Raw genomic sequence first — 27,108 nt, 5'->3', positions numbered from 1 at the left:
AAATACATGACAATTTAATCTCAAGTAATCAGTTGTGCATCAAAATTAGCCCACTAATTCCAGAGAATCATCAAATTCATTAAAATTATCACACTATTAATTTTTATATGCTGAAAAAAATTATCCTGGCAATATTTCTATACAAAATAAATCGGGGACATGCACACAAAAGTGTACTCCACATACGAGTATATACATAGCTTAATGTAGTCCTGTAATGTAATGTAATCCTGAAGTATATCAAGAACTGAAGCATTCTTGTTGGCTGGTTGGTTACCAAGATGTTGTGCAGGGCCTTATGAACCCTTTTACTGTTGCGAGTCCTTGTGCCAAACACTCCAAATTTTTTTTTTTAAACATACATTAGAATATCAGATTTACGGAGATAATCAGATAGAGCTATGTGACTGATTTAGACCAGCAACACTTACTCTCAAGCGCTGGTTCGAATCCTACGCATTTGCTCCAACTAATTTTCTCAAGAACATGCACATGGAAATAACATTATCGCGATATCAGTTATATTTTATTATGCAGAGGCACTTTACCACCTTTTATATTTTATGCCTTGTTGGAAATGGAAATAAAAAATTTAACTAAAGAAATTGATCCGTTTATTACCGATATTACTAGTTTTTTTTTATAATTTAAATATTTTGTAATTCAAAATACAATAAATAACTACCAATAATAAATATAATGTAATTTAACTGAATCTCATCTTCATCTTTCCGTGAACAAAAACAAATAACTTTTGATAACAATGAAGCCGAGGAAACATTGTCCAACATTTCCCCGGAACAAAAATCATTCACTGAATGTACTACATAAAGCAGAGAAAAACAATCATTAAAATGGTCTTTATACTCAGCGAAGCCACCAACACCTTATAATATGCATCTTAACACGAATAATAATGCCAAAAAACAGCAAATTTTGCACGTTGGTTTGCAACATGCTAATTATGTTGAAGCCACACACCCCTCGTTGCTGGGACAATGGTTATCAAAGACCAAGGATCACCCAGGCTGGGAAGGGGGTGTAAAGGAACTTTTAACATCTTTAATGATTCTTAGGTCAAGTATGAAGGACCGTCTTCATCTTGAACTAGTACAGAATGCCCAAATACGAAACTAATACTTACATATCACTAAAAACTTCTCTTTGAAATGATAAATACAATAGATTTAGAAAAACCTAATTACTGTTTACATAAGCGAGTTTATAAGCTACGAAAGTGTTTAATGTCATGCATAAACTTTGTGGGAGAGAGAGACTACAGATTTAACAATTGCGGGGACGAGGCTTGTGAGAACGGGGATTGCCCGACAGTGGGAAGCAAAGGCAGCCATACAACCCTGGCACGCTCTTGGGAAAACTATTCTCACAAGCATTAACCTCTTTGGCCAGAACAGCTACCAAACTATTAGAAGGCGGGATACAAGATTTAACAGTGAAATCCTTCAGGTACAAATAGGCTAACACACACACACACACACACACACACACACACTTCAAGAATAAGTTCTGAAAAAAATATATATTTCCAAGCGAGTTTAGAACATTTTACAATTTAAAAAAAAAATCTTGTGATACAAACTTTTATAAACACCGCTCTAATCTGTAATTTTGATGATTCAACATCAAAATTTTAAAGTATATGATACCCGGATCAAATCTGCCTCCAATTACACACAAATAAAAAAAAAATAAAAAAAGGTGGGAGGTTGGAAGACTGCCAACAATGCCGTCTCCCTTCATGAAGTAGCTAATATTGTTCTTTAGTGTGTAAATATTGTATGCTTAGGCAGGATGTGGCTCAGATCAACATAGACAAATTGTGATGCACACCTACAGCATCCCCCAGCTGTACAGGGTAGAACATTACAGCTCCAGCATTCCCCGGCTGTACAGGGGAAGGTAGTCACTACACAGCTTCAACACCCTCAGCTGCATCAATGATGATTTGCATCGCTCACGAGCTCTTTACCAGGATCAAGTCGAAGCGAGTATTATACATGTATCACAGACATCAATATATATATATATAAAGAAAAAGTGCAAAAGTTTATTGCATCCTTGTCAGTTAATACCGATACAATCTTTTTTTAAACTTTCGATTAATAGCAACATTTTTATTTGTCAAGTGCATAAAGTGAACGTTTCAGCACAAGGAGAACTTTAACAAACTAGATTTTCCTGTCTTTGCTTATATCAACCGAACCATGGTTAGCCAGGTCTGATATATAGTTGGTGAGGATGGAGAAGTAGCGTGCAGCGTCCTCGTCGGCGATCTTATTGGTGTAGTACTCTAGAGTGACACAGAATCTGTCTCTGAATGTGTGGAAGATGAGTGTGTACGGGTGTCCTGTCAGCTCATCCGACGAGCATCGCAGGATTTTGGTGATCTCCACCGGACCGTCATATCTTCCAGGCAGGATATCACGCAGATCCCCCATATTAGTACTGATAAGGTGGCTGTCGTTCAGGTTCTTGCAGTTAAAACGAGCGAGCCAGTGATTGAGTGGTATCAGTAGGGCACAGGGAAGGAGTCCTAGAGTGTTTCTGATAGGGTCTTTGTCAACAAGGAGAGACTGCTGAAGGCTCAAATGAGAGCGTTTGGCCAACGACCAGAAGCTTTCTTTGCTATTACCATCACTGCCGCTGATGGTAAGTTCCTGCTCCTCTACAGAGATGTGGCAACCAGTGGCTTCCCGGTATTCTTTTGGGTAGTAGCGTCGCATGTTGACGCAGTTCATAGCTCTGATAGTGACTGGCTCCAGTTCAACGTCAGAGCGTTGCTGGGCAGAGTGGAACACTGCCAGATTAGCTGCAGTCATGATGCAGGAATGGACAGTAACTCCCGCCTCTTTGCAGTATTTTAACAAGTTCTGTGTATCTTTAACACATAATTCTTCATGCAAAACTTTGGTTGAAGACAATGTGCACTTTGGTTGAGGAATAGTGCCATTAAAATACACATGCTTATTAAAGTTACCAACGGTGGGACTGCATAGTTTATAAACCGCAAATTTTAAGGCATGATACCAGTGTGCTTTGGTGACCAAGTCATCACAGATGAAGGGGGTGAATGCACGTGGGGGAGGCTGATAGACCTGGCCAACCATGGCAGAGTTGAGAACCTTCAGCGTCTCTCTCGCTACGAGCATGTTTGTGAAGGCGTCAGTAGCGCAGTGGTGGATGGTGAACATGAGGACGGCCTCGTGGCGAGCCACATTGGTCTTTGGGAGAGGTACCAGCCTGGCGCGCCACAGAGGCCCTCGTGCCATGTTGTAGGGACTGTGTAACAACTTGTAGTAGATGGTCATCACGTCTCCGTGCTCCACCTTGAAGGGAACCCTGACATGAGTCCTCCGGCAGAACCAGGGCCAGAACCACCGCCTTCTCACGCACAACTGCAGCACCTCTGTCCTCCTGTGGAGGGCAAGAAATATAGTGTTAAAACTCTTAACTTGCAATGGTCACATTAAAACTTACACACTTCCTCAAAGCATGAGGGAAAACCCATTCCTTACAACACAGTGTACCAGATAAATTACAACTAGTTCTGCAGCCATTAAAGACGCCAGAGGCTCTTAAAAGCAAAAATATCAACTTGAGGCTTATATGTCGACTGACACATGGCTACTTACTGGGCAACGGTGGTAATGGCCTGCCTCACCATCTCCGGCAGGATGGGCTGTGACGAGGATAACCAAAGTGTTTGGATGGTGTTCATGGACCCGTAGTAGCCTCCAGTCACTATCAGCACCTCCAGCTTACCCAGGGGACGTATCCAGTCCTCGGATTCGAACAACGTTCCCTTAAACTCCATTCGCTTTCGCTCTAACACCCCGTCCGTGTCCACGGAGGCATGTTCTGCTCCAGACACGTCAGACACTACGAGCTTGCTTGCACACGCCGCATTCTTCTCTGGACTCTTCTTTATCCAAGACAGTACACCTAGAATTACACATTTTATCGCTAGTGAATGGAAATACACAAGATCAAATATTAAACCGCTAAACCAACACACATTGGAACTCATCACAGCAACGAACAGGTCACTTCGCTCACCTTTCTTATCCAGGTCTTGAACAACTTGACCAAAGTCCGCAAGACTTTTCTCTGGACGCGTTCCAATAGATGAGAAGTAGTTCGTATATATGGCAGTCGCCTAAAACAGATTAACATTTCTCTAATAACCAGTACTAATTAGAAGTCTGCAGGAACGTAAATTATACATTTCATTAATAATTTTATATATAACCTGTGGCAAATATTAAGTGGAAAAAAAAATTTATATATGCATTTCACATTAATGAGAATACACATTACACTACACAATGCAGGCACTACAAACGAACACTACAATACACCCACCCCAAACACACACACACACACACACACACACACCACACACACACACAGATAACATTCACCATCCATACGCAAACAATGGCCATACAAGTTACAACAAGAGTAAACTCACCACAATTAAGAACGTGGCCAGCAGGTAGAGATTATAGTTGGTGAGATAGTCGAAAGTGGAGGTGGAGGGGAGGAGGTCGGCAAGCACATGGATGTGGTCCCGGGTGGGCTGATACACAGCTTCCTGGCTCGCGAACTCCATTTTCTTCCGGACCGAGTTTTTGCCTGCAAGAGGAAGTGCCAATGTCAAGAGAGCCAAGGGCCACAAGCAGTGCCCAGGAGGGAGAGAAGAGATATTTACCCAGTGACTACGGGGAAGCGAGGTCTCTCTTCATGCCCCGCCTATTAACCTTGTAACTGTTTCATTGTAATTTAACTATTCTGACGCTCTAATTCATTGTCCAGCGTGACCTTGTGGGAAGGGCGATGTCGGAGAGTTGGGGGGGGGGGGGGGGGGAGAAAGACTCGTGGAACATATGGGGAGAGAAAAGGGGGGGGGGGGAAAGAGATGCGGAGTGCTTGGTGGGTCAAGTGCTAACTCAAGCACATAGTATCTAGCCAATGAAAAGGTCAAGGCAATGAATTATCATGCATTTGTATATAAAACTACATTAGTTAGCGTCAAAGAAATCAAACATTCTAACCAACATATTCGCAATTATTTACAGTGATGACGTTCATTCTGACATATGCCTTGTACATTTTCAAACTTCTCATACACCTAAACGAAATATTTTCACATCTCTTGAATTTCAGAAGAAAAGGCATGACAGCGATGTTACCACTTAGCTAAAACAAAATATATAGGAGGTATGAACACTTTGGCAACTTCAGTATAGAAACTAACCATTTGAGAACTTAATGGCATCCCAGGGTTTGGTAGAGATGCTTTGCCAAGGACGAGTTGCTCTCAAACTCGCTTATCCTGCGTCCAGTTAGGCCGGCCAGTCAGCCATACTAGCCAATTTATCCAGGCGGGACTTCAACTTTCTTTTTTAACCCTGACCTTGAAATCAAAGAAGCTTTTCCCCGCCCCCTTGAAGAGCCACAGCTTTCGGTAGATCCATCTTCCAGATTAAGAAAACCGAATATATTTGGGAAGTCATGCACAGCAAACTCGTGCATGATAAGGCCACAGTTTTGGTCCTCTCCCTGCGTCTAGTCTGGCATGAATGACCTTATCATTGTCCTAAGGAACCCTCCTACAGAACCTGCTCTTTATGACAACGCACACGCCCCTCGCCACATCAATGTAACGTCACTGGGAAAAAAAGGAAAAGAGCAACAAGTTTTTAACGTGGTGCATTGTCTGGTTTGCGTGGCTGGACCCAGCTGCACGACGTTCTACAGTATTATTATTATTATTATTATGACCAGACTTGGCAGTGAAGGGAGGGCAACAGATTGTGCTACAACAATCCCCGCCTCTCTGCGCACCTACAGATATAGCTTGCCAGCAGCTGGAAGAAGGGTAGCAAGTTCATACCAGTTATAGCTTAGGCTCCACCAAGATCTTAAGAAAAACGGGAGTTAACTGGTTCTCTTTCCTCCTCCTATTCCCCATCCCACCAAGGAGAGAGCACTACTTGGTATTTTTTCTGAAGTGTTGTATTTCCGAACCTGCAAATGGAGCTCAAGTTACCAAGTATCGCGTTCCAAACCTACAACGTGAAACCAAATGTACAGGCTAAAAGCGATCTGCACAACATTCGGTCCGCGGGCCACATGCCGTCCACTCGGACTTTGTCACCACGGGCCGCACATGGTAATATTCATTATTCCTTGCAATAAAGTCTTGTGTCCAAACAAATGTAAACGTTCATGATTTATAAACAAAATGTTAGCTATAAAAAATTTTGAATATTAATGTCATCGGATAATGACTTAAGAAATGCCTTTTTCCTGAGTAGATCCAATCTTTACCTTCGAGTTGCTTGGCCCACCTCTACAAGTTGTGCTGACCTGGGATAGAATGCTCATTACTCAACAATAAAAAAAAAAAATGCAAAGCTCCTGAGAAAGCAATTTAGTTGTCAAGACATGAATGCAAAGCCAAAATTTATAGAATGTACAAAGGAAGATCCAATTCAGATTTTCAATAGGATTCGAGTATCCACCAGAAAAATGAAACTAAAGTTTCCGAACGTTTGTGTGTTTAAACTCATTATCAAGTCATTACTCTATGTCCTTGATAATATGTTTAAACACTAAAACGTTCGGAACTTTTGTTTTCCATTTTCCTGTTTATTCAACATAATCTAATCACTTTTTGCGATTTATTCTGCACTACTATCTAGATATTAAACAGTTATGCAGGCGACGAGTCACAATAACGTGGCTAAATTATGTGGTTAAACGTGGTAATAACGTGGTTAAACAGTTATCTAAGGTGTCATTTTGCTCGCGATTGTTTTTAAATTAGGCGACACCGTTCTGTTGACCATACGGCATGTGGTCAATTACCTTCAGAGAATACAGAAAAGAATTATTCAAATCTCTTGTATTTGAAGCCTCATCTTAACTAAGAGCGGCCAAGATCAAAATTTACATTACCTTAGGAGACAAAAGGCCTAAAGAGAAAGACAAAAGAGAGATTACCTTAAGAGACGTAATTGAAGCCTGCCAATGAATAATAAATATAGCTTCTAGTGATACAACCTCAAGATAAACATTAAACAATGGATTCAATGCATAACAATCTCGAGAACGTCATGCACGCGAGACAAAATATGGGATCCAACTTTCATCTCTGGACACTTATTTTTTTCCTCAGTGGATACAAGACTTAGAATAAATGTTAATAAATTTGAGATGACTGAAGAAGACTAACACTTAACGTAAACAATAATGCCCTACATTTAATCAACCTTTATGTGCCACAGAGTAAACTTGACCTGAATATGCTACCTGAATTTACTAACCGAGAACCTTCCCTGCGGGTGGGTGATCTTAATGTCAAGCACCCACACTTTGGTGCCAACTGTCATCAACTCAGACACAAACCAGGTTTTTACAAAAAACGGCCTTTGTGGATTCGTTCATTTGTTGCATCACGCTATTGTGATTTCTGTGTGTAATGAAGTAAGGGCGAAGAGGTAGAATAGCTTATTGGCAGAGCTCGAGTGCATGGAGGAATTTTGTAAAAACCTGGTTTGTCTCCGAGAGACTGCAGGAACCGTGGTAGGTCAAGATTTCCCGGTTGCAATTATTTTGACCATGTCGTAGCTCAGTCGATTAAGGCGCGTCTGGGATCCTCGCGGACGTAGGTTCGAAACTTCGTCACGGCCCTTGTGGATTTGTTTATTTGATGCATCACGCTATTGTGACTGTGTAATGCTCAATGCAAATGTAAGGAGCACGAGCACCAGAGACATCCCACTGACGGCAACCAAGAGCCGTTTAAAACTGAGTCAAGTAGCCAGGGAAGAGAAGATTAAAGAGCGGGAAAGAGAATGGATTGAATTTACTAGCTCTATTGGAAGAGAAATATCTGCAAGACAAGAGGACAAAAATTCATATAGCTAAAAGGGGGAGGGGGGCAGACCCCGGCCTGCGGCTCACAAAGACCCCAAGGGTAAGACTGAGGAACTAATACAAGTGGAGTGATGCAGCGTTGTTCTCCTCCTCCCTCCCTGCAGAAGCAAGCAGATAACAGCTCCTGCGATATAATGACAAGAATTATTATAACAAGAGCACTGTCTAGTGATGAGTATGACCAACCTATCACAGCCCAGGAAGTAAAGGGGGGCTATGAAAAAGGTTAAAGTACTGCACTTTGTGAAGATGGCGTCACCTACGACATGCTCAATGCAATGTGTGAAGTGTCTGGGAATCCACTACTCCAACCTGTTTAACAAATCATTTCCAAGTGGAGTGATGCCCACACAATGGAAACGCGCAATAATTGTTCCCATACCGAAGCCCGGTGGCCCTGGCAATTACAGACCTATTAGTCTCATGTCATGCACTTGCAATATGCTTCAAAGGATTATCCTCGACCGACTGTTGCCCAAAGTAGGCAGGCTAGGGGTGGGGGGGGGGGTCAATGGATTTGTTAAAGGACGGAGCACAGCAAACTGTATAGTTAATTACTTGGCTAATGACAAGTATTCTGTATTTGTCGACATAAAGGAGCCATCGACAAAGCACAGGGAATTAAGATCCTGGACGAGCTTGTGTGCACGAGTCGAGGAAAGACTCGTGAAATGGATTAAAGAGGATACCTTGAACGAAGCACTAACGGTGCAGTGATCTGCACCGATTCTAAAGCAGCATTACAAAGCGTTACTAAAATCGGGCAGAAAATCTTGCGATAGTCGCCGAGATCAAGAGCGGTGAGAGTACTAACCAATCAGGGAAGAGTCAAGTTTCTGTGGATCCCCTCCCATGTTGGAATCTGTGGAAATGAACGAGCAGATGTGCTGGCTGCTGAAGGAGACCACATTGAATACTTCATACCAAGACTCTGCTACAAATTAGAGGAATCATCAGGAAATATCACCGTGACAAGGTTGCTGAAGAAAGGAGGATAGAACAACAACTCGCGTGAATCTGTACGCTGGTAAAACATGATTACAGCTGGCAATCCCAATCATTCAAGGACGAAGAGGTGACCACAGGAGAAAATCGGTAATAGCAAGAATCCGTCTGATGCAAATATCCATGGAGATTCGGAATGGAAACAACAGTTGAGCAGAAGAGTTGGAGAATCTGTGGCGAGTGATGGACACCGCCTTGACCACTACCCGAAGAGAATGTGAACACCTGAGAGGCATTAGAAATGTGTGTAGAATAATAAACTCCACATTGTTTGAGTTAGGGAAACTATTTGTCAAATATAGATACTGTTCGTAAAAGATTTCCCCCCCCCCCATTTTACACCGGCAAGATAACTTAAGATTTTAAGGGTTGACGAATGTTAATCTTGTTTGATAAGCTGTTCACTTTAGACAGTTAAGCAAGTCGCAGCTGTGTCTGGGTACAAGTGACAGGATGAACAGCAAAGCGGGTTTTTTTTCCCTACTGGGGAAGTGTTGTACATGCTGCTATAGCGGTATATCCAGTCACAGGACGAGTTGCCCTGCCCAGCAAACTCGCCCCTCGAAGGGGTGAGGGGTGGGGTGTAAAAAAAAAAAAAAAAAAAAGCCAAGGTATGTATGGACCAAGATACCAAACGATAAGCAGAGGATGGATGAAGTCGCGACATCACAACATGTATGTGGGCCCAAGACCGATTTATATATTTGGCGTAGTTTTCGAGATGCCAAGGGTCGGGAATCTCTTGGGAGGGGGGGGGGGGTAGGCCACCCCCAAGATAGGCGACATGAGAGTGACAGGAAATGGGGTGAGGGACGCAAAGTGCGAGAGGCAATGGAGGGAAGTGAGGCAGTGGGGGGCCGAGTGCGGGGGGGGTGCGAGAGGTGTCAGTCAGTGGAGGTGGGGGGGGGGGGTTATGTACCAAGTAAGGATGAAGGGGGGGGATGGATCTTGCAAGGCCAAGATCAAGCATAGCACTCTCATGACCAAAACTAATGCGTCTCGAAAAACGGGTTTTTGAAATACCTGCGCACAAGCTCCAGTTCTTGTCAATACGCAGAACTGTCAACGCATCTCTTTCACACCATATAATTCATAATATTAATTACTACAAGCAGCTTAAGAATATTATTACAATATTAAGAGAAGCAACTGAAAAACGGCAATTAACAATATACAACATTATCTCTTATATATCCGCAACCCACAAATTGAAGACTAATAGATTTATTGTAAAAAAATTAATGATGCTGTAATTTACAAAATGAACCTAAAATTTATAATTATAAATATATATTAGGCGAAGACATTTTTATTCCCAGAATAGGTGGAAATTCGCTAAATTTGAAATCTTCAGTCAATAACATTTAAATGACATTGGGAGGCAAGAATGTCAGGCGATACAATACTGGACACGTGGGCACCAACTTTACATTTTTTATCGTACGCAAAATTTATGCTAGACTAGTTTTGGCATACTTGATATGGTTGTTAATTAATCTAGTTAATCCCTATACAGCATCTACGTTGCTCGAACATTAATGTGCTTAACGCTTATATATTTAATATTATATAACAAATATGCACAACAAAACTTCCACCTAAAATAAGTGCACAAGGAACTTTAGCAAGACTGGACCAGCAACGTGCTTGTTTCAGACTTGTTTGTTGCGTTCCCAGGCGGATAGTTTGTTGTGCACTACATACTAAGCCTGTGAACGTCAGCTCAAAATAGTCTGTCCTCCTCAAGTCTGTAATTTAGTGCATAACCTGTTTCCCAAAAGTATTCTGGGGAGGGTGGGAGGGGGGGGTGGGAGAAAGTGTTTTTTGTATTATTTTCTACCACAGACGTGGCCATACATTTACAATGCTAAACAGCATATGTACATTTTCTTCCATCCTCTATGGACAGGGCGAGAGATTTGTCAAACATGCAGTTCAAGGATTTATTGATCAACCAACCACAGAAGGCGATTGTAGTGCTCTTAAAATGCTAGGCTGTGTCTTCCTCCGCGCTCTATGCATCAATAACCCTCAGTTTCTCTATTCTGAAATACCTTTATTTACAAATCTTTCCCCTCGCCTTTGTTACCCCTTACATTTTATCAACTGTGCCTATTCTCAAGCTGAACTTTATTTCTTTCATCCCAAACCCATTTCCAACACTAAGCCTTCACTTCATATCTTAACTCAAAATCTTTAATACCCTTCGTCGTCTTGACATAACGTTCTCATTTCGATAAGTTAACACACTTCGTAGCAATCTTTCTACTTACCCCCCTTTCATCTCATTTTATCTCATTCCAAACTTTCCTTTTCCCATGACCACTCCTCACTACCTCCTTCACCCCATGAGTTTTAGTTTTTTTTACAGAAAATGGAAGCGGCTCGCGAAATTGACACTCCCTGTTTCTGTTTTAGATCCTCTGGTAGATTAGGATAGAGCACTTTAATACTGCAGTTTTTTTACATTGGGAACCTTAGAAGAACTGAGCATGTATATCATAGGGATACCGTCATCAACTGGAGCAGTGCTATTACTGCCCCTGGAGAGGGCTGCATCCGACTCAATCAGTAAATGGAATATCATAATTATGTTGCTTTTTCAATATCAAATTAGAAAATTTATGTCTTTACTTCCGAAGCCTTTTCTCCCTAATTGGTAGTGGTAGCATTTCTTTGTCAAGAGACCCTGAGACTTTTGTAAATAGCTGCGTTTGCTTTGTGTTACGGGCGAGGATAAAAACCTGCCTACTTGGTTGGGTATAAACCCACCACTTAATCCTAGTCGCCAAAATTCAAATACATTTGCATTTTATTACAAAAGCACGATTTTTAAAACTTTTATAAACATCACAATTTAGTCCAAGACATTCTATAGAGCCTCTAGTCTAATACAACTCATTATTACAGATTCTACAAATACGTGAAAATTACTACGTATTTTTACAAAGCAATACACCGTAAAACTTGTGTTCTATAGGGTATGTGGGGTTGCTCGTTTGAACGTTTCTGGTTAAGCAAAACGCTTACATTTTTGGCAGAGTAGCAAATCTAGAAGAGTTGTTCCCTGTGCTCACACCATACACTAGTTAACTGTACTCTTCTAGAGACACAAAAATGAACGAATAACCGATGTATACCAGGAATCAAGACACTAGATAAAATTTGGACAATTCAGACACACATTCACCGGCAAGTCTTATTGGTTTCAGTACCAGGTTTACAGAAGGGATATACAACGGTACACAGCTGTGTATATAACAGTTCAGTTTGGTCCTGGACTATGTTCAGGGTCAGAAGGCCAACCCGCAAGGTTGGCCTTCTGACCAACCCGTAAGTATACTTGCGGGTTAGTCAGAAGGCTATTAGGGTGGCCTCGCTAACCCCCAATAGGCTGATGTATCTTAATGCCCGACACCAAACAAGCCAACATATACTTGAAGTGCCTGGGGGCAAGAACCTTTGTGACCTTAAAGTCCCTCTAGCCTTGATGACGGCTGTCCGTTCAATCACTTATCCAGTTACTGGCAATACCTGCTTGATGAGGTTCTGAGAGTTGTTCTACTTCCCAAGCCCGGCCCCTAGGCCAGGCTTTACTTGCGAGAGCTTGGTCCAACAGGCTGTTGATTGAGCGCCCCGCAGGCCCACATATCCACCATACTCCGGTTGGTCCGGCACTTCTTTAAGAAAACTAATTTTATTTGGAAGATATCCACGGTTGGAGACGAGGAGTCACAATAACGTGGCTGAAATATGTTAACCAAACCTACACTAGAAAGTGAAGGGACGACGAGAATGGTCCAGGACGGACCGAAACATCGTCGTCCCCAACTTTCTACAGTGTGGTTTGGTCAAAATGTCCACGGTTGTTCCGCCAACGGTTCTTAACCCGATTGGCCGTGTAGTGTGCACATGCGCCACTCTTGCTACAGCAAATGGTCACGAACAATAAACAGGTTTCAGCACTCGTCCACAAGGGAAAATGTGCAGTGTGTCAACAGCCTTTAGCCTACTCTGGTTTCTACATTCCTTACCGAGGTACTCTGCTTATCCTAACAATTTATCCAAAATTTGCTTGTCCATTTTAAGGAATGAAGAACAATTTTATATTTTTAAGCTGCATCTCTTATGAACCCATCCCTACCCTTGTATGGCAGTGCACAATACAAAGTTTATTTTACATATACATTGATTATAACCATGATAAATGTGCGCTTCTGCGTACAGTTTAGACCTATTGTGTATGACCCTCTGTCCTGTGTGACAGAGAATACCAGCATTATCCTCACTTTAATAAGTGAATTTAAATCCTCAGATTGACAAGATTTAATTACAATTTTGCCTAAGATGTTAATAATAATAAATACTCTCCGTTTGAAGAAAAATATAAAGAAAAAAAAAGTACATTAAAATTCTACCGAAACAATGGCATTCCACTACGCGACCTTGAAAACCCGGAACAAAGAAACCATTAAATCTTTTCAATGTTTCCTTACCAGTTTATGAAGCGCGGAGATTGTAATCTTTAAAACAAATAGAATTTATTTATTTATATATACACAAGAGTTCTTACATTCTTGTACAGCCACTAGCACGCATAGCGTTTCGGACAAGTCCTTAATCCTAATTTTCACTCACTCACACTCTCTCACACACACACACACACACACACACACACACACACACACACGAAGCAGCCGATAGAATCTGTAACGCCCAGGTACCTATTTACTACTAGGTAACATGGGTGAAAAACTGCCCATTTGCTTCCACCAGGGAAGGAAGCCGGACCATTAGGACTATGAACCCTGAGCGCTGTCCACTCAGCCGTCAAGATGAAATTAAAAATTAATCTTCCAATACCGACTGATGTAATAATAGCAGTACTTTAAAATATTCTTCAATTGCAGTTGTTGAGTTAAATAATGTAATTTAGAAAATGCTATAAACACATTGCACAACACAAAAGCTTCGCTCTGCGCGACATTTAAAACAAGGACGCATAGAGGAAAAAAAATCACTACCTTGCCACTTCCAATGCATTTCAATGTCATTCAACGCTCCTCATTCACAATGATGAACTCTTAGTAGAGGTGGTGGTGGCAGCAGCAGCAGCTTAAACAACATACTTTCGAAACCTCCTGAATAAGTCATACGGACAGAACAAAAATACAAGTGACCGATTCTCACTGTAACAAGCCAATTTCAACACACAGTATGTTAACTAGTGCTAGTCAAGGCCCTCTAGAAAGCCCTGCCCCAATTCTCACCAAGTACAAAGCTCCGAGTCTTCTCATTTGCACAACTCACCGCAACATAGGCTCGAGTTTCAAGGCCAAATGGTCTGTAAGCCAGCCGCCAAACCCAGTTTATGAATGAAATACTTTACACATGACTACTGATGTTTTAACACTTCTCCAGCAGTGCTTCGTTGACGATATGTAATCGAATTATAACGCTGTAAATGCTTCACTCACGTACTTAAAATGCTAATAATTGCCAACATAACCTGAACATCTAACATGCCAAACTATACATAGAATAATATTTTAATGATAAAACTATTACACTAAATAAAATTTGATAGATACATCTTTGGGGGTGGTGGGGGTGTCTGATGCCGCTTTAACGAGCCTAACACGATGACAGGTTGAAGGTTTGAAATATTTATCATCAATATCGACAACAAAAAAATCAACCTGGCTAAAGCCGTGACTAGAAGTGCTCTTAAAGGCTTTAACCAGGTTTCGTAAAGCATCAAAGTGTTCACTTATGAGATCTATATTTCTTATGATGGCCTAGTCCGTTTGCCAAACAGCTCAAGAGCTCTAAAGCATTACGAGGGCGGCCTTAACCCAAGATTATTATGAAGCTTAATCCACCAGAATTCAGCCCATCCTCCTTAAATGAAAGCACTTTATATAAACTATTGGGCCGAAAGTACCAGTATGAAGGATGACCAGACCACACACTAGAAGGTGAAGGGACGACGACGTTTCGGTCCGTCCTGGACCATTCTCACGATCTACTTTAGAATGGTCCAGGGCGGACCGAAACGTCGTCGTCCCTTCACCTAGTGTGTGGTCTGGTCATCATACTTTAGCCACGTTATTGTGACTCGTCGCCTGCATATGGATACCAGCATGTGGTACTGGACCACCAGAAAATTTACTTTTGTATTGTTGAAGTTGGACTAACCTGAACTTAAGCGGAACAAATAAAAGATCTCTCCTAGCAATCCTAGGGATAATACACGCTATCTTAGACCTAATTAGGTACACGTGTACTATACTAGGCCTAGGAATGTTAAAGTTCGGTTTTTAGCTTTATTTTTCCCAGGGCTCTACAATATAAAGGGGCTTTATTGTTGGTCCATCACCACATACTGGTACTTTCGACCCAATACCCACCAAACACACACCGAAACTACGACGTTGGTACAACGTTGGCACAAGTTTTAACACCTAACCAGTTATAACAACCAATATAGCAAGTTGTAACAACGTTCTAATACGTCATAAACACGTTAAGCCAAGATGTAACAACTTTATTACAAGTTGTAACAAGCGGAAAATAGAGACAGTTTCGGTTTGTGTTTCCAGGGTAGTTACTAAAAGTACAATAATTTTCAGGGGGATGTGTTACCATGATTGGAACAAGAGATTGAAACAAGATTCGCCAAAACGCTTGGCGAATCCTGGCTTCTGTATTTTAAACACTACAGTAAATGAACTTTATGAAATTACATTACGCTTAGCAATGCGCAAATTACAAAATACTGTATAATAATTATTTTAAGAAATACATTGTAATTACACTATGATAGTCATCCTGACAATCTGTTACCGGATGTATGTACTCATAAGGACTTACAATCGTCTGCAAGTCAGAAGATGAAGAATAGCTTAACATGCAGCCTCTGCTATTTTTAATACAATTGGAAGAGCAAGGAAACTGGAGATATAGCAAGTTACAATAGTATAAACTGATCTAAAACAAAATTTGTTTTGACAATGGCAACAAAATCTTGAATCTTAAGTAAATTATGCCAGTCACTTAAAACAAGGCATCAAGGAATTCACCGGTTGGCCGCTGTGTACATTGTCTTTTATCGCTCAACAGTCAAGATCCTTGACATGGTGGGGACGACAGGACAGGCCCATATCCCTGTATTTGCGCCTCTCCTTCCTTCCTTCCCTGCCAACCTCTACTCTTCCCTCAGAAGAGGAGGTGGTAAAAGTAAGGTTCACCCCTCCACCCCTACATTTTTCCCCTCTACATAATTCCAAGATGAAATATCGACCAGAACGCCCCCCACCCCGTCCCCAAATAAAAGTATTAGAGTATGTGAATGTTACTTTGTAGTCATCTATTCGCACCCATACATGATTAAACCAACCCCATCCTCCTTTAACGACAGTAGCAACAGTTCGACGCACCAAGATGTACTGTTTGACCCCTAAACAAGTTGACCAGACCACACACTAGAAGGTGAAGGGACGACGACGTTTCGGTCTGTCCTGGACCATTCTCAATCGACTTTAGAATGGTCCAGGACGGACCGAAACGTCGTCGTCCCTTCACCTTCCAGTGTGTTGTCTGGTCAACTTACTTTAGCCACGTTGAGACTCATCGCCTGCACCCCTAAAAAGTAAATTTTGTATTATTGAATAAGCCCAAGTGTAACTGAACTGTAACTAACCTTAGGCCTATTATAGGGAACCCGTCCTCGGCAAATCAATCACCAAGAGCAACCAAACGCCGCCTCAAAGGACCTGGATAGTTATCTAGATATTTGCGATGGTCTGAAGGAATATTACGGTTCCAATAATAGTCTACTCGTAAACTGTCAAGTGAACCGTTGTCCAAAACAGGTTAATCTCACGCTATACCCAATTATAAATCGTTGGTTTAAAATATAAAAAGTATGCTAAGAACTGTTCTGAAAACAGGTCTGAAGATTTTATTTTTCTGCAAACTAAATTCAAGGGTACACCAAGTTTTCGAATAATATTCCACATTTTGGACAATATTATACCGTATTAACGTAACTAAACGTAATGAAACTTAACCATGGAGAGAATATGTAATGGAATAAGTGCAATTAGTGCTGAATCCATTACCGCGAGCAGATTTCCTCCGAGGACAGGTTAAATATAAATTATATTCAACCCGTGCTCAGGGAGGAAATCAGCTTGCGGTAATGGATTCAGAATGTCTTATTAGACGCTATTATCTACTGTATCCAGTACAGAATACATACATGTGCGCTATACTAGGCGCCGTAACGTTTAAGTTCGTGTTTAGCCATTATTTCTCAAAACTAAAATTAATAGTACGAAACTAATTTGGGGGTCCAACTACGTATTTGTACTTTTGACTAAATGGTTCCTCTAAGTACTATCATTTTAGGAGGATGGGTTATTGAAATAATGCAAGACTTACATCTGCAGCTCCCTGACAAGAGAGCAAGCTTGACTACCAAACATACACATCGTGTGAGTAAGGCTGTCCAGCCAGCCTGTTGTCATAACTTGCTATATTTTCAATTTGTAAACTTTCTCTTTCGCCTTTTCTTTCTTGTTCCCCTTTCTAACTTCCAAACAGGAAAAACTCCATCTCCCCCCCTCCCCTCCCCTCCCCTCCCCCTTTTCCACCCCCTGCACCCCAAGAGAAGACAGCAGTAGTCAGAGGTTGTATTTGGTGGCACCCGGACAGACTAGGCTAACGGTTGCTATTCGGTCCCGCTTGGGGCAGGTTAACCTGCCCTCCCACCCCCACGTGGGAGTATTCTTTCACCCATGAAGTCACTACACCACCCAGAGATGCCTACCAAAGAGCCAGAGCTCAACCCCCGCAAGCACAACTAGGCAAGTACCTGGTCCTGTGTCTGTATGAGCGACACTTGTAAATACAAGTCTCCTTATCCACGTCTACTTGCTTTTCGAAACTTCGTCATGTCTTGAAATGAAGTGGAACATTCCAGTGGCCCATATCTTATCTCGAGAGGATTTCGGGGCTTAGTGTCCCCGCGGCCCGGTCCTCGACCAGCCTCCACCCCCAGGAAGCTGCCCGTAACAGCTGTAACTCTCGTACCTATTTACTGCTAGGTAACAGGGGGACATCAGGGTGAAAAACATTTTACCCATTTGCCTCCGCCTCCACCGGGGATCGAACCCGGAACCTCACGACTACGAATTCGAAGCGCTGTCCACCCAGCTGTCAGGCGCCATGATGTTATCTAAAATTTGGGGGCTCCGCCGTATATGTTTATCCTTATAGAAATGCTAGGGCCTGTCCTAGGGGACTGTCCGCACACAGGGTATAGGCAATCACTGAAAGTTATCCTCTATAAAGTGTCAATCAAGTGGTATGGCGCAGTGTTTAGCTCCCAGCTAAGGAGAGCTTATTTTAATGCAGGAATCTGAACAAGGAAAGGATCTAAATCTGGAAAAATGTCCAACGAGGAATGTTATAACCGAGTGGAGAAATTTGGGGAGTGAGAATAGACTTCGGAAAGGGTTTGCTAGAAGAAGAGGAAAAGAAACTGGTGTTGAAGCACATGTTATTCTAATAAAAGTATTACATCAAACTACATAAAAAAAAACATATAGGGGACCATACGGATATAGTCATGATCTAAGAATATATAACCAATGCCATGTCAAAGGTAAGAGCAATGTGATGTTCTCAGACGTATCAAAACGTTTCTGATCAAGTCGGGCACACCGGCCTTCAATACACGTTCTCTGACCTGACCTTGACTAAGAGCAGCAAAACGCCGTCTAGTCCACACTATGACCAAACGATTAAGGAACTCCGCGAGGCCTTTAACATACAATCACTAAACATCAGACTTCAACAGAAAGACGATCAGTGTTGGGGACACGAAAGCAACGTTAGATACACTACAAGATGCCCGCCCCGCCCCCCGCCCGTCCCCCCCCCCATAGCTAGTAGCCAAAGATCCTCTTTTTTATTTACTCTACAGAAACTAAGATAATACACAGACGAGCCTCAACCTCCCCCCCCCCCCCAACAACAAAAATTAAAAAAATTACACAAGCATCAGTGTGTATATGTGAAGGCTATTCGGTATTCATCTACGCACTACTCATACATGTTGAAATACACGAGAAATCTATCAAACACTCACAGCTCCCCGACAAGAGAGCAAGTTTAGATTAGCCAGAGAGAGCCAGCCACTCACGGGGTGGCCTTAATAACCCTACCACAGTCGTTAGCCTTTAACCCAAAGAACAAATTAAAAAATACGACAGGGAAACCCAAGAATACAATATACCGTACGTGGAAATATTGTCGTGCAGGACGTTACAAAATACTCTACATAAAATTAACTAGTTCAAATTTTTGAATTACCATCATAGAGAATATTTACATACAATTTTGCTTATTCGCAAATTAAATTATGCCTTATTATAGTGAGGATGATTCTCTTATTCGCAGGCGATGACTCACAATAACGTGGCTGAAGTATGTTGACCAGACCACACTAAAAGTTGAAGAGACGACGACGTTTCTAGTACACAATCGACTTGAGAATGGTCCAAGGACGGACCGAAACGTCGTCGTCTCTTCAACTTTTAGTGTGTGGTCTGGTCAACATGCTCTTATTCACTGCATGACCAAACGTCCCGAGCGAGACATATGCCCTGCTTATAACTTTACGAAGCGAGTGCGGTCACAGCGATACTCCGTCTTATAAGCCATGGTCAAGCAAAAGGTGGCTGTCATGATTACAAGGAAATCACCTTTTTGTGGACATGAAAGAAATGTTTACCGACGTAAATTTGACATTTACAAAATTTTAAATAATATATATAGTTTTCCTGAACCTTGACAACGTTGCTTTCCATTTTTTCCCGTTTGCAAATTAATCACTTAAATTAATAGTATTTTATGAAAAAAAAACCCTGTACAGTTGGTTTCGTTCTCTACTCTGATGAACTGCAATCTGGGATCACAGGTTCGATTCTCGGGCTGGTCAAATGGCTGGGCAAGTTTATTTTCCACCTAATACCTCTGTCACCTAGCAGTAAATATATACCCAAGAGTCTGGCAGTTGTCGGGATGCATCCTGAGGAAGATCAGTAGTTCGACCTTGAGGTGGAAAAGGGGGGGGGGGGGGAATAACCTCGATATAAGCCTAGAGAGCGCGCAGCGAGGCGTGAGTGGATGAGGCGTGAGTGTGGCGAGTGAAATATACATCTCGTAGACAGGGGAGGGGGAATAGATCCGTTAGATGGACCGAGTCCATGAGCCAAAAACTCAATTCTGCAGGCACAAATAGTAAATAAATACAAGCAGGTTGGCAGGCGCGCGCGCGAGGTATTCGTGAAACAGAGGCCAGAACAGGGTTATCGAATGAGACGAAGTCCTCCACGAAACAGACAAAGGTCTAGGAGTTTATTGAACATCGAACCTGTCTCCAGTAGACCAAGTCAAAAGAACGTCATCGTCATATGCGAGGCTGGCTAAAATCAGAACTGCCTCTAGAAACTTGTACAAGGAATCTCTGAACCTTTTATACCATATATACAAGACCAATCCTGGAGTATGTGGCTCTAGCATGGAGTCCACACCTTATCAAGCATAGACGAAGCTGGAGAAATTTCAAAGATGTGCCATTAGACTAGTTCCAGAACTAAGAGACATTAGTTACGTGGAAGCGCTACGTGAATTGCACCTCACGTCGTTGGAAGACTTAAGAGTTCGAGGAAACATGATCACCACATACAAAATTCTAGGTGGAATCGAGAGGGTAGATAAGGACATTCAAATAGGGATGGTAATGGCACAAGTGGAAACAGAGTACCCAAATGAGCAACAGACATTAGAAAAACTTTCAGTGTCGGTATTTAATATATGGAATGCATTAGGAAGTGATGATGTGGTTGCAAACTCCTATATAAAATTTAAAATTTAGATAATTGAGAGCTCAATAAGCCATTAACTTTTACACCAGTTGATTGACAAGAGGCGGGACCAAGGAGCGGAAGCCCTGCAAGCACGACCAGGCGAGTACACTCACAGACCGACACATACCGTTATGGAAATTATAAAATATCCTAGTGTAATTATAAATAATTGCGAAGGTTATACATCAGGTCTAAGTATATATACCCATACCCAGTCTCTATATACTCATGAGTATTCTTGGCCCTGAACCACATTCGGCACGAAACACACACTTCCTTAGTCATTAAGGTATTGTGGTGACCGTAATAACCCTTCAACGGAAGACAGACCTAGAGCTCAACAACAGAACCAAAAGCATCATCAAGATGGCAGAACCGTTTGTCGCATAAACTTAGTATTCAGATCAGCAAGCGAGCCAGCTAACAATTCGTGAGGGTAAGTTGACAGCCCTAATAATTCTATAAAATATAATATGGTTTCCAATCCAAATACAGCAAAATTTTTTGTTATCACTTATGGCGAGGTTGTGAGCATTGTGCCCGATATAATTTGAATAATAATGCATACTAGTTTAAAAATATATTACAAATCTTCACTATATTACGTTTCCGTTTATAAAAGCCATCTATCTAGCTTCGTTTGGACCGATTTATTTATTGTTTACGTTTGTAATCTTACTCGTATCATCCTATATTATAGGTTTTTATATTTTCATAAAACCAAGCAATTTACAACGTGCCTAATGACCCCACACTAATTCACTCTATTGTCTCGCGCGATATTCACTTCACGAGTGAGGTTCGCCCTTTCGCCGAACAAGGAAGACATGTCCAAAAACAGCGGTAGAGGCAACCCACTTTCTATTGCCTTGAATTTAGTAGTCTGCCCTCGCCCGTCTCCACACCTTGGAGATCGTTTCTCATCGAGTATCAATACTGACATATTCGGACATTCTGAACCATGTATAGGCAATTGCATAAGGACAGTTAGGTGCCAAGTATAGGCACCTAAGCAAATAGGTGCGAATGCAATTTAATGGGCGGAATAATGTAATTAGGAGACTGCAAGCTAAATGGTGAAATTGTCATATCAATAGAACGTTGAGCATTTATGTTTAACTTCAAATTTTGGTTTAAAAAAAAAAAGGGGGGGGAAACTTTCCTAACAAACTTGTACACTAAAGGAAGAAGTGTACAAGTTCAGTGAACTTGAATATTTAGATTAAATAAATTAAATTGACAAAATATAGCATTTGGGAGTAAATGACTGCGTATGGGTTTAAGTACTCTAATATAATAATTTATATACATACTCAGCCAATTTTCCTCCCTCCATGTCCTCCTCCCAGCTCCATCTTCACTTCCACATCTTATAAAAACTCCAAACCCACGAGAGTCCCAAACAAACCAGCCACCTTGGCAACGCGCGTAGAATATAAGCCTTAGCCTTGACCGCTAGCCTTGACCGCTAAACCACTTTCTCCACGTTCATGCCTTCCCGTCCAACACCCGCCCAGTTTACCGAGTCAGCCAACCAGTTCATCTAAACCACTTGACTAACATCAGGTGAACGGGCAGTGAAGATCGTGGCACTTTAAAAGCTAATCTGTATTTCTAAGAGCGTTCTCGTTCAGGAAATTTATATTCACGGAGAGTCTGGGCAAATCATTACTGAATTTGTGTATAACCCATATCCGGATTACTCCACAGACCACCTTGCCCATAAACAATAATTCTTTGACGTACACAGCCGAATAATATTTGTTTATACCTTCCACAAATTTAAATAAAATTATTTTTTTTTGCAAACCTCACCTCCCATCCAGTGGGCGGCGGCGGAAAGGGTACAATCGCCAGCACTTACTACCCTACAGTTAGCAAAACTGGTGACAATTTAATAACATTTATGATGGATCACTTTGAATGAAATACAGCTTCTCATACAAAGAAATAATCAGAGACCACTACCGAGCCGTGATCGTACAGGCTGATACTACTATCACCTAATTGTTTTCTTCGGTTTTTAACTTTAAAACTTTTACAATTATACCAAGTATAATTAGAATGACATTACAAATTTTATACAAATTGTAAAATTAAGTAGTTTATTTAGACATTGATTCCATTATTAAAGTAAACAATCGTTCGACAGAGTGAATCACTTGACATACTCTGCATAGCATATGCCAGGCTGCCTGCTAAACTCGGTCCTTTAATGCATTCAAATTCGCCTCTGGCACAATACACGCGACACCTAATTAACACCCTAACACTAAGAGGCCTCGAGACGCAGTCCCGTGTTCATGAATGCAAAAGTCACAGGTATTCAAATATAATGCCTCTTCCCGGTCGGAAGAGGGGAGCCGAGCGGACAGCACACTGGTCTTGTGATCCTGCAACCCGTCCTCGACTCAAGTCCATTACATCCAGCGGTCGCTCCCACAGACGCATTCATAAATTTTAACATGCTGTTCATTCAGAACAAGAATTTTCTCAAATATAAATTGATATTATAATATATTAGCATATTGTGCATATATAGGCATAGGTTAGGTTAGGTGTTTAGGTTCGGTTGGCGATTATTTGTATTTGTAGTACGTGAGTGAAGCATTTATAGCGAAGTGGTTCGAACAAAACTCGTCAGTGAAGCACTTGTTCTGGAAGTGTTCGAACGAAATCAGTTGTGAGTCGTGTGTAAACCGTTTTTCATTCATAAACGGGGTTTGGCGGGTGCATGGAATCACTTTGGATCTTTGTTTGGAGGACGGGCTGGATCCTGTGGTCCTGGGTTCGATCCCAGGCGCCGGCGAGAAACAATGGGCAAAGTTTTTCACCCTATTTTCTATTTTCTATTTTTCACCCTATTTTCACCCTGTTACCTAGCAGTAAAATAGGTACCTGGGTGTTAGTCAGTTGTCACGGGCTGCTTCCTGGGTGTGGAGGCCTGGTCGAGGACCGGGCCGCGGGGACACTAAAACAAACAAACAAAAAAAAAAAAAACGAAATCAAGATAACCTCAAGAACCTCCCCTAGACTATCGGGCCTTTATAAGCCTTTAAATAAAAATAGGCCTTATAAAGGCCTATATATATTATGCATTGTTGGTATTTATATTGCAAACCAATAACTATTCAGTTAAATATACAGATGAAGTAACTACTCAAAGCAGCCAATGAATCAATTAACAGTGAAATATATCTGCCGTGAAGTTTTTGGTGCCAACATTTTCTCCGCAGACAAGGCCGTGAAGGCGAGAAAGTTTTATTGCGAGAAAAAACAAAGCGACGAGCTTTAGTCTGACGACATTTAGAGGTGTGAGGGCGGGAACAGGAAGGAACTGCATTGCAACTATATTGTTAAACGATGATTTTGCCCGTTCTTAACAGACTGGAGTGCATCGAGGTGATAGAGTGATTGAAAAATGAAGTTGGGAACTGGGTATGACCAAAAAAGATGTATACATATTCGCAAAGGGGTAGTGTGAGGTGGGGGAGAAGGGGGGGGGGGGAATCTGAACCTAGAGTGGGTTATGGGAAGGGAAGTATCAGGGGGAAAAGCGCCAAGCCATTACGACTATACAGCACTTGGAAGGGATCAGGATAAGGATTTAGGATGGGACGGAGGGGGAAGGAATGATGCCCAACCACTTGGACGGTCGGGTATTGAACGTCGACCTGCATGAAGCAAGACCGTCGCTCTACCGCCCAGCCCGGTAGGGAGAGACCCCGGTACCGTCCAGCTCTACTCCCCAAGCCTGGCCTGGGGCCAGGCTTTTTTTGTGATAACTTGTCAAATACGTCGTTGCTTGGAGCGACCCGCTGGCAACCGTTATCTTGAGATGATTTCGGGGCTTTTTAGTGTCCCCGCGGCCCGGTTCTCGACCAGGCCTCCACACCCAGGAAGCAGCCCATGACAGCCTGACCTAACACCCAGTTACCTATTTTACTGCTAGGTAACAGGGGAATAGGAGTGAAAGAAACTCTGCCCATTGTTTCTCGCCGGCGCCTGGGATCGAACCCAGGACCACAGGATCACAAGTCCAGCGTGCTGTCCGCACGGCCGACCGTATCCACATTATCCCAGTACTTATCAGGAACCTGTACAATTTTCTGGTGAACACTTCGCCTTTTGTTCCGGCAGTACATCTTAGGTATGCCGAGAGAACATTAAATAACAGTTATCCTCTGATGTTTATGTAGTGTCCTCTCCATAATTATAAACAGATTCAATTGATCCATACTTGACAAAGGATTGCTAATAAGAATTTCTCCATTAGTTCAGATATTGAACATAAAAAATCAGGAAATTGGCAAATAAGGTAAATACGCATTACACCAGCGTCACGCCCCCCCCCCCTCCTTCCATCACTAATTATACCCAACCCAGCTCGTTTATACGTCTAGCATACGCTCTGAAACACCCACCCATCCCACCTCTTATGTTACCCGGTAAGGCGTTCCATAAATCAATGAAGGAATTTCCAAATTACTGGCGAACCGTCGAGTACTTTATCATACAAAACTAATGTTACATAAATATACTAAAACACGTGTAAACATTTATCCCATACGTACAAATGACAGCTACTTCAGTCAAGTCTACCGTTTTTTTTTTTCCAATAAACTCCTAGATGAAAACAAGGGTGGAACCAAGTAAAGACAATTACTAACACACTGCAAGATCCCAACACGATCCAGTCAAGTCAAACATGACAATCAGCTGGTGTAGTCTATTCGCTTCTCCCATATCATATTCCAGTGACCATGACCAATAAAACACACTTGACAGCACTAGATACACCGGCTATAAATTAAACTATGCCCTTTACCGAAGAATAGGGGGGAGGAAATATATCAATACATTACAAGTAGTTGTAAATGGATTATGTGAACTGTAAGCGATAGTGCGCTACCATTAATAAATTACATCCTGTTCTTTCGGCCGCGAGCACTGACAAAACTGTGCGTCACCTGTTGCTTGGGTACGTCATTAACACATGTTCCTGAAACTTGTGTAATCTTTCCCCTGCTCCCAACAGGACGTGCAAGGGTTCATTGCCGAATTCATTATATGAATATACCTCCCCCTCCCCACAGGGCGAGTATGAAATCTATAATAAGCCATTTCAAGTAGTGGGCACGAATGTTACATCAGAATGTTAACATAATGTCCCTTTTCGATATTCAATTTTAAACACTTTACATCAATTACTTGTGTGTAGCTCGCCGCCCCTTTATATTTCACCAGGGTAGCCTCGTTAAAACACGATACAGCTGTATTTGAGTAAAGTAGGAAGGTCAACAGGTGTTTGAGAAATGTAATTTAAATGTAAAAATAATTTCATTTAATTAGTTATACCAGAAGTATCACTACATAAAAGTACATTATAAAAGGAAACCGTCACCTGGGAATAGAGGCCTCGTCAATCATAGGCCTTTAGGCTATGGCGGCCTTATATAGACTACAAAATGTCATATTCCTCAGCCTGTCAGTTTATGTTTTTTTGGTTTACCAAATATTTCGCTACAGTGCTACATTTTAGAGTCCATTAACCTAATACCAGGAAAAATCACGCCAATTGAGAATAAAGTGACGCCGACAAGAAAATCGGGGAATTACGTCCACGGTCATCCAAGCACACTCAGCTTGTGTAACAAATACGTGACGGGATGTGTTTGTGTAAAAATTAGAGCGTCAGGCTTTTAAATGCCTTAGCGTTGCAAACAGAGCTTATGGAAACAACAACATTAAAGTACTAAGCATATATCAAACCCTTCCCAGTAACTCGTTCATTTACAGTGAAAAATACAATCGATGTCTAATCTGCACAAACACAAGTCCGACTCACCTCGTGAAGGCCTCAAAAATGCTCGTTCCACAATCCTCCGCCTCTCCGAAATCAGATGGTGGGAGATTGAACAATAATAATTTCCAGAGCGCGGATCCCGTCCCTCCCTGTCCTTACCCTGCAGCTCGCCAGCTTCTACTGGACGGCCGAGGCAGAGATCAGCTTCATGTTAGCGCCCCCCGGCTCCCCCAGCCCCCCCAGTCATTACTCGTTAACCCCCCCACCTACCTTGATCTCCCCCCCCCCTCCTACACACACACACACACCCTCCTTTTGCTCCATTGTCACTACCTCCTCTTCACACACTCACCCACCTGCGTCACCCCCACCATCACTCATCTCTCCCATCAA

At 42.0% G+C, this 27,108-nt stretch overlaps 1 protein-coding gene and 1 long non-coding RNA gene across 2 annotated transcripts in view; one reads left to right on the top strand and one right to left on the bottom strand.

The window, feature by feature from the left end:
- The window catches only part of LOC138364899 (uncharacterized), a 52,547-nt gene that overhangs the window by 1,868 nt on the left and 23,571 nt on the right, over positions 1-27,108 (top strand). The window lies entirely within an intron of this gene.
- LOC123759110 (uncharacterized) lies at positions 598-26,902 on the bottom strand. Its single transcript, XM_045743970.2, has 5 exons — positions 26,758-26,902; positions 4,493-4,656; positions 4,078-4,177; positions 3,654-3,963; positions 598-3,435 (listed from the first exon to the last, which is right to left on the bottom strand). The coding sequence occupies exons 2-5, from the start codon at positions 4,631-4,633 to the stop codon at positions 2,190-2,192; spliced, it is 1,797 nt and encodes a 598-aa protein (XP_045599926.1). The 5' UTR covers positions 4,634-4,656; positions 26,758-26,902; the 3' UTR covers positions 598-2,189.

Source organism: Procambarus clarkii, chromosome 15, assembly GCF_040958095.1.
Source record: "Procambarus clarkii isolate CNS0578487 chromosome 15, FALCON_Pclarkii_2.0, whole genome shotgun sequence".
NCBI classification, from domain to species: domain Eukaryota; kingdom Metazoa; phylum Arthropoda; class Malacostraca; order Decapoda; family Cambaridae; genus Procambarus; species Procambarus clarkii.
Note: the sequence above shows the minus strand (reverse complement) of the source record. Positions and strands in the feature narration are given on the sequence as shown.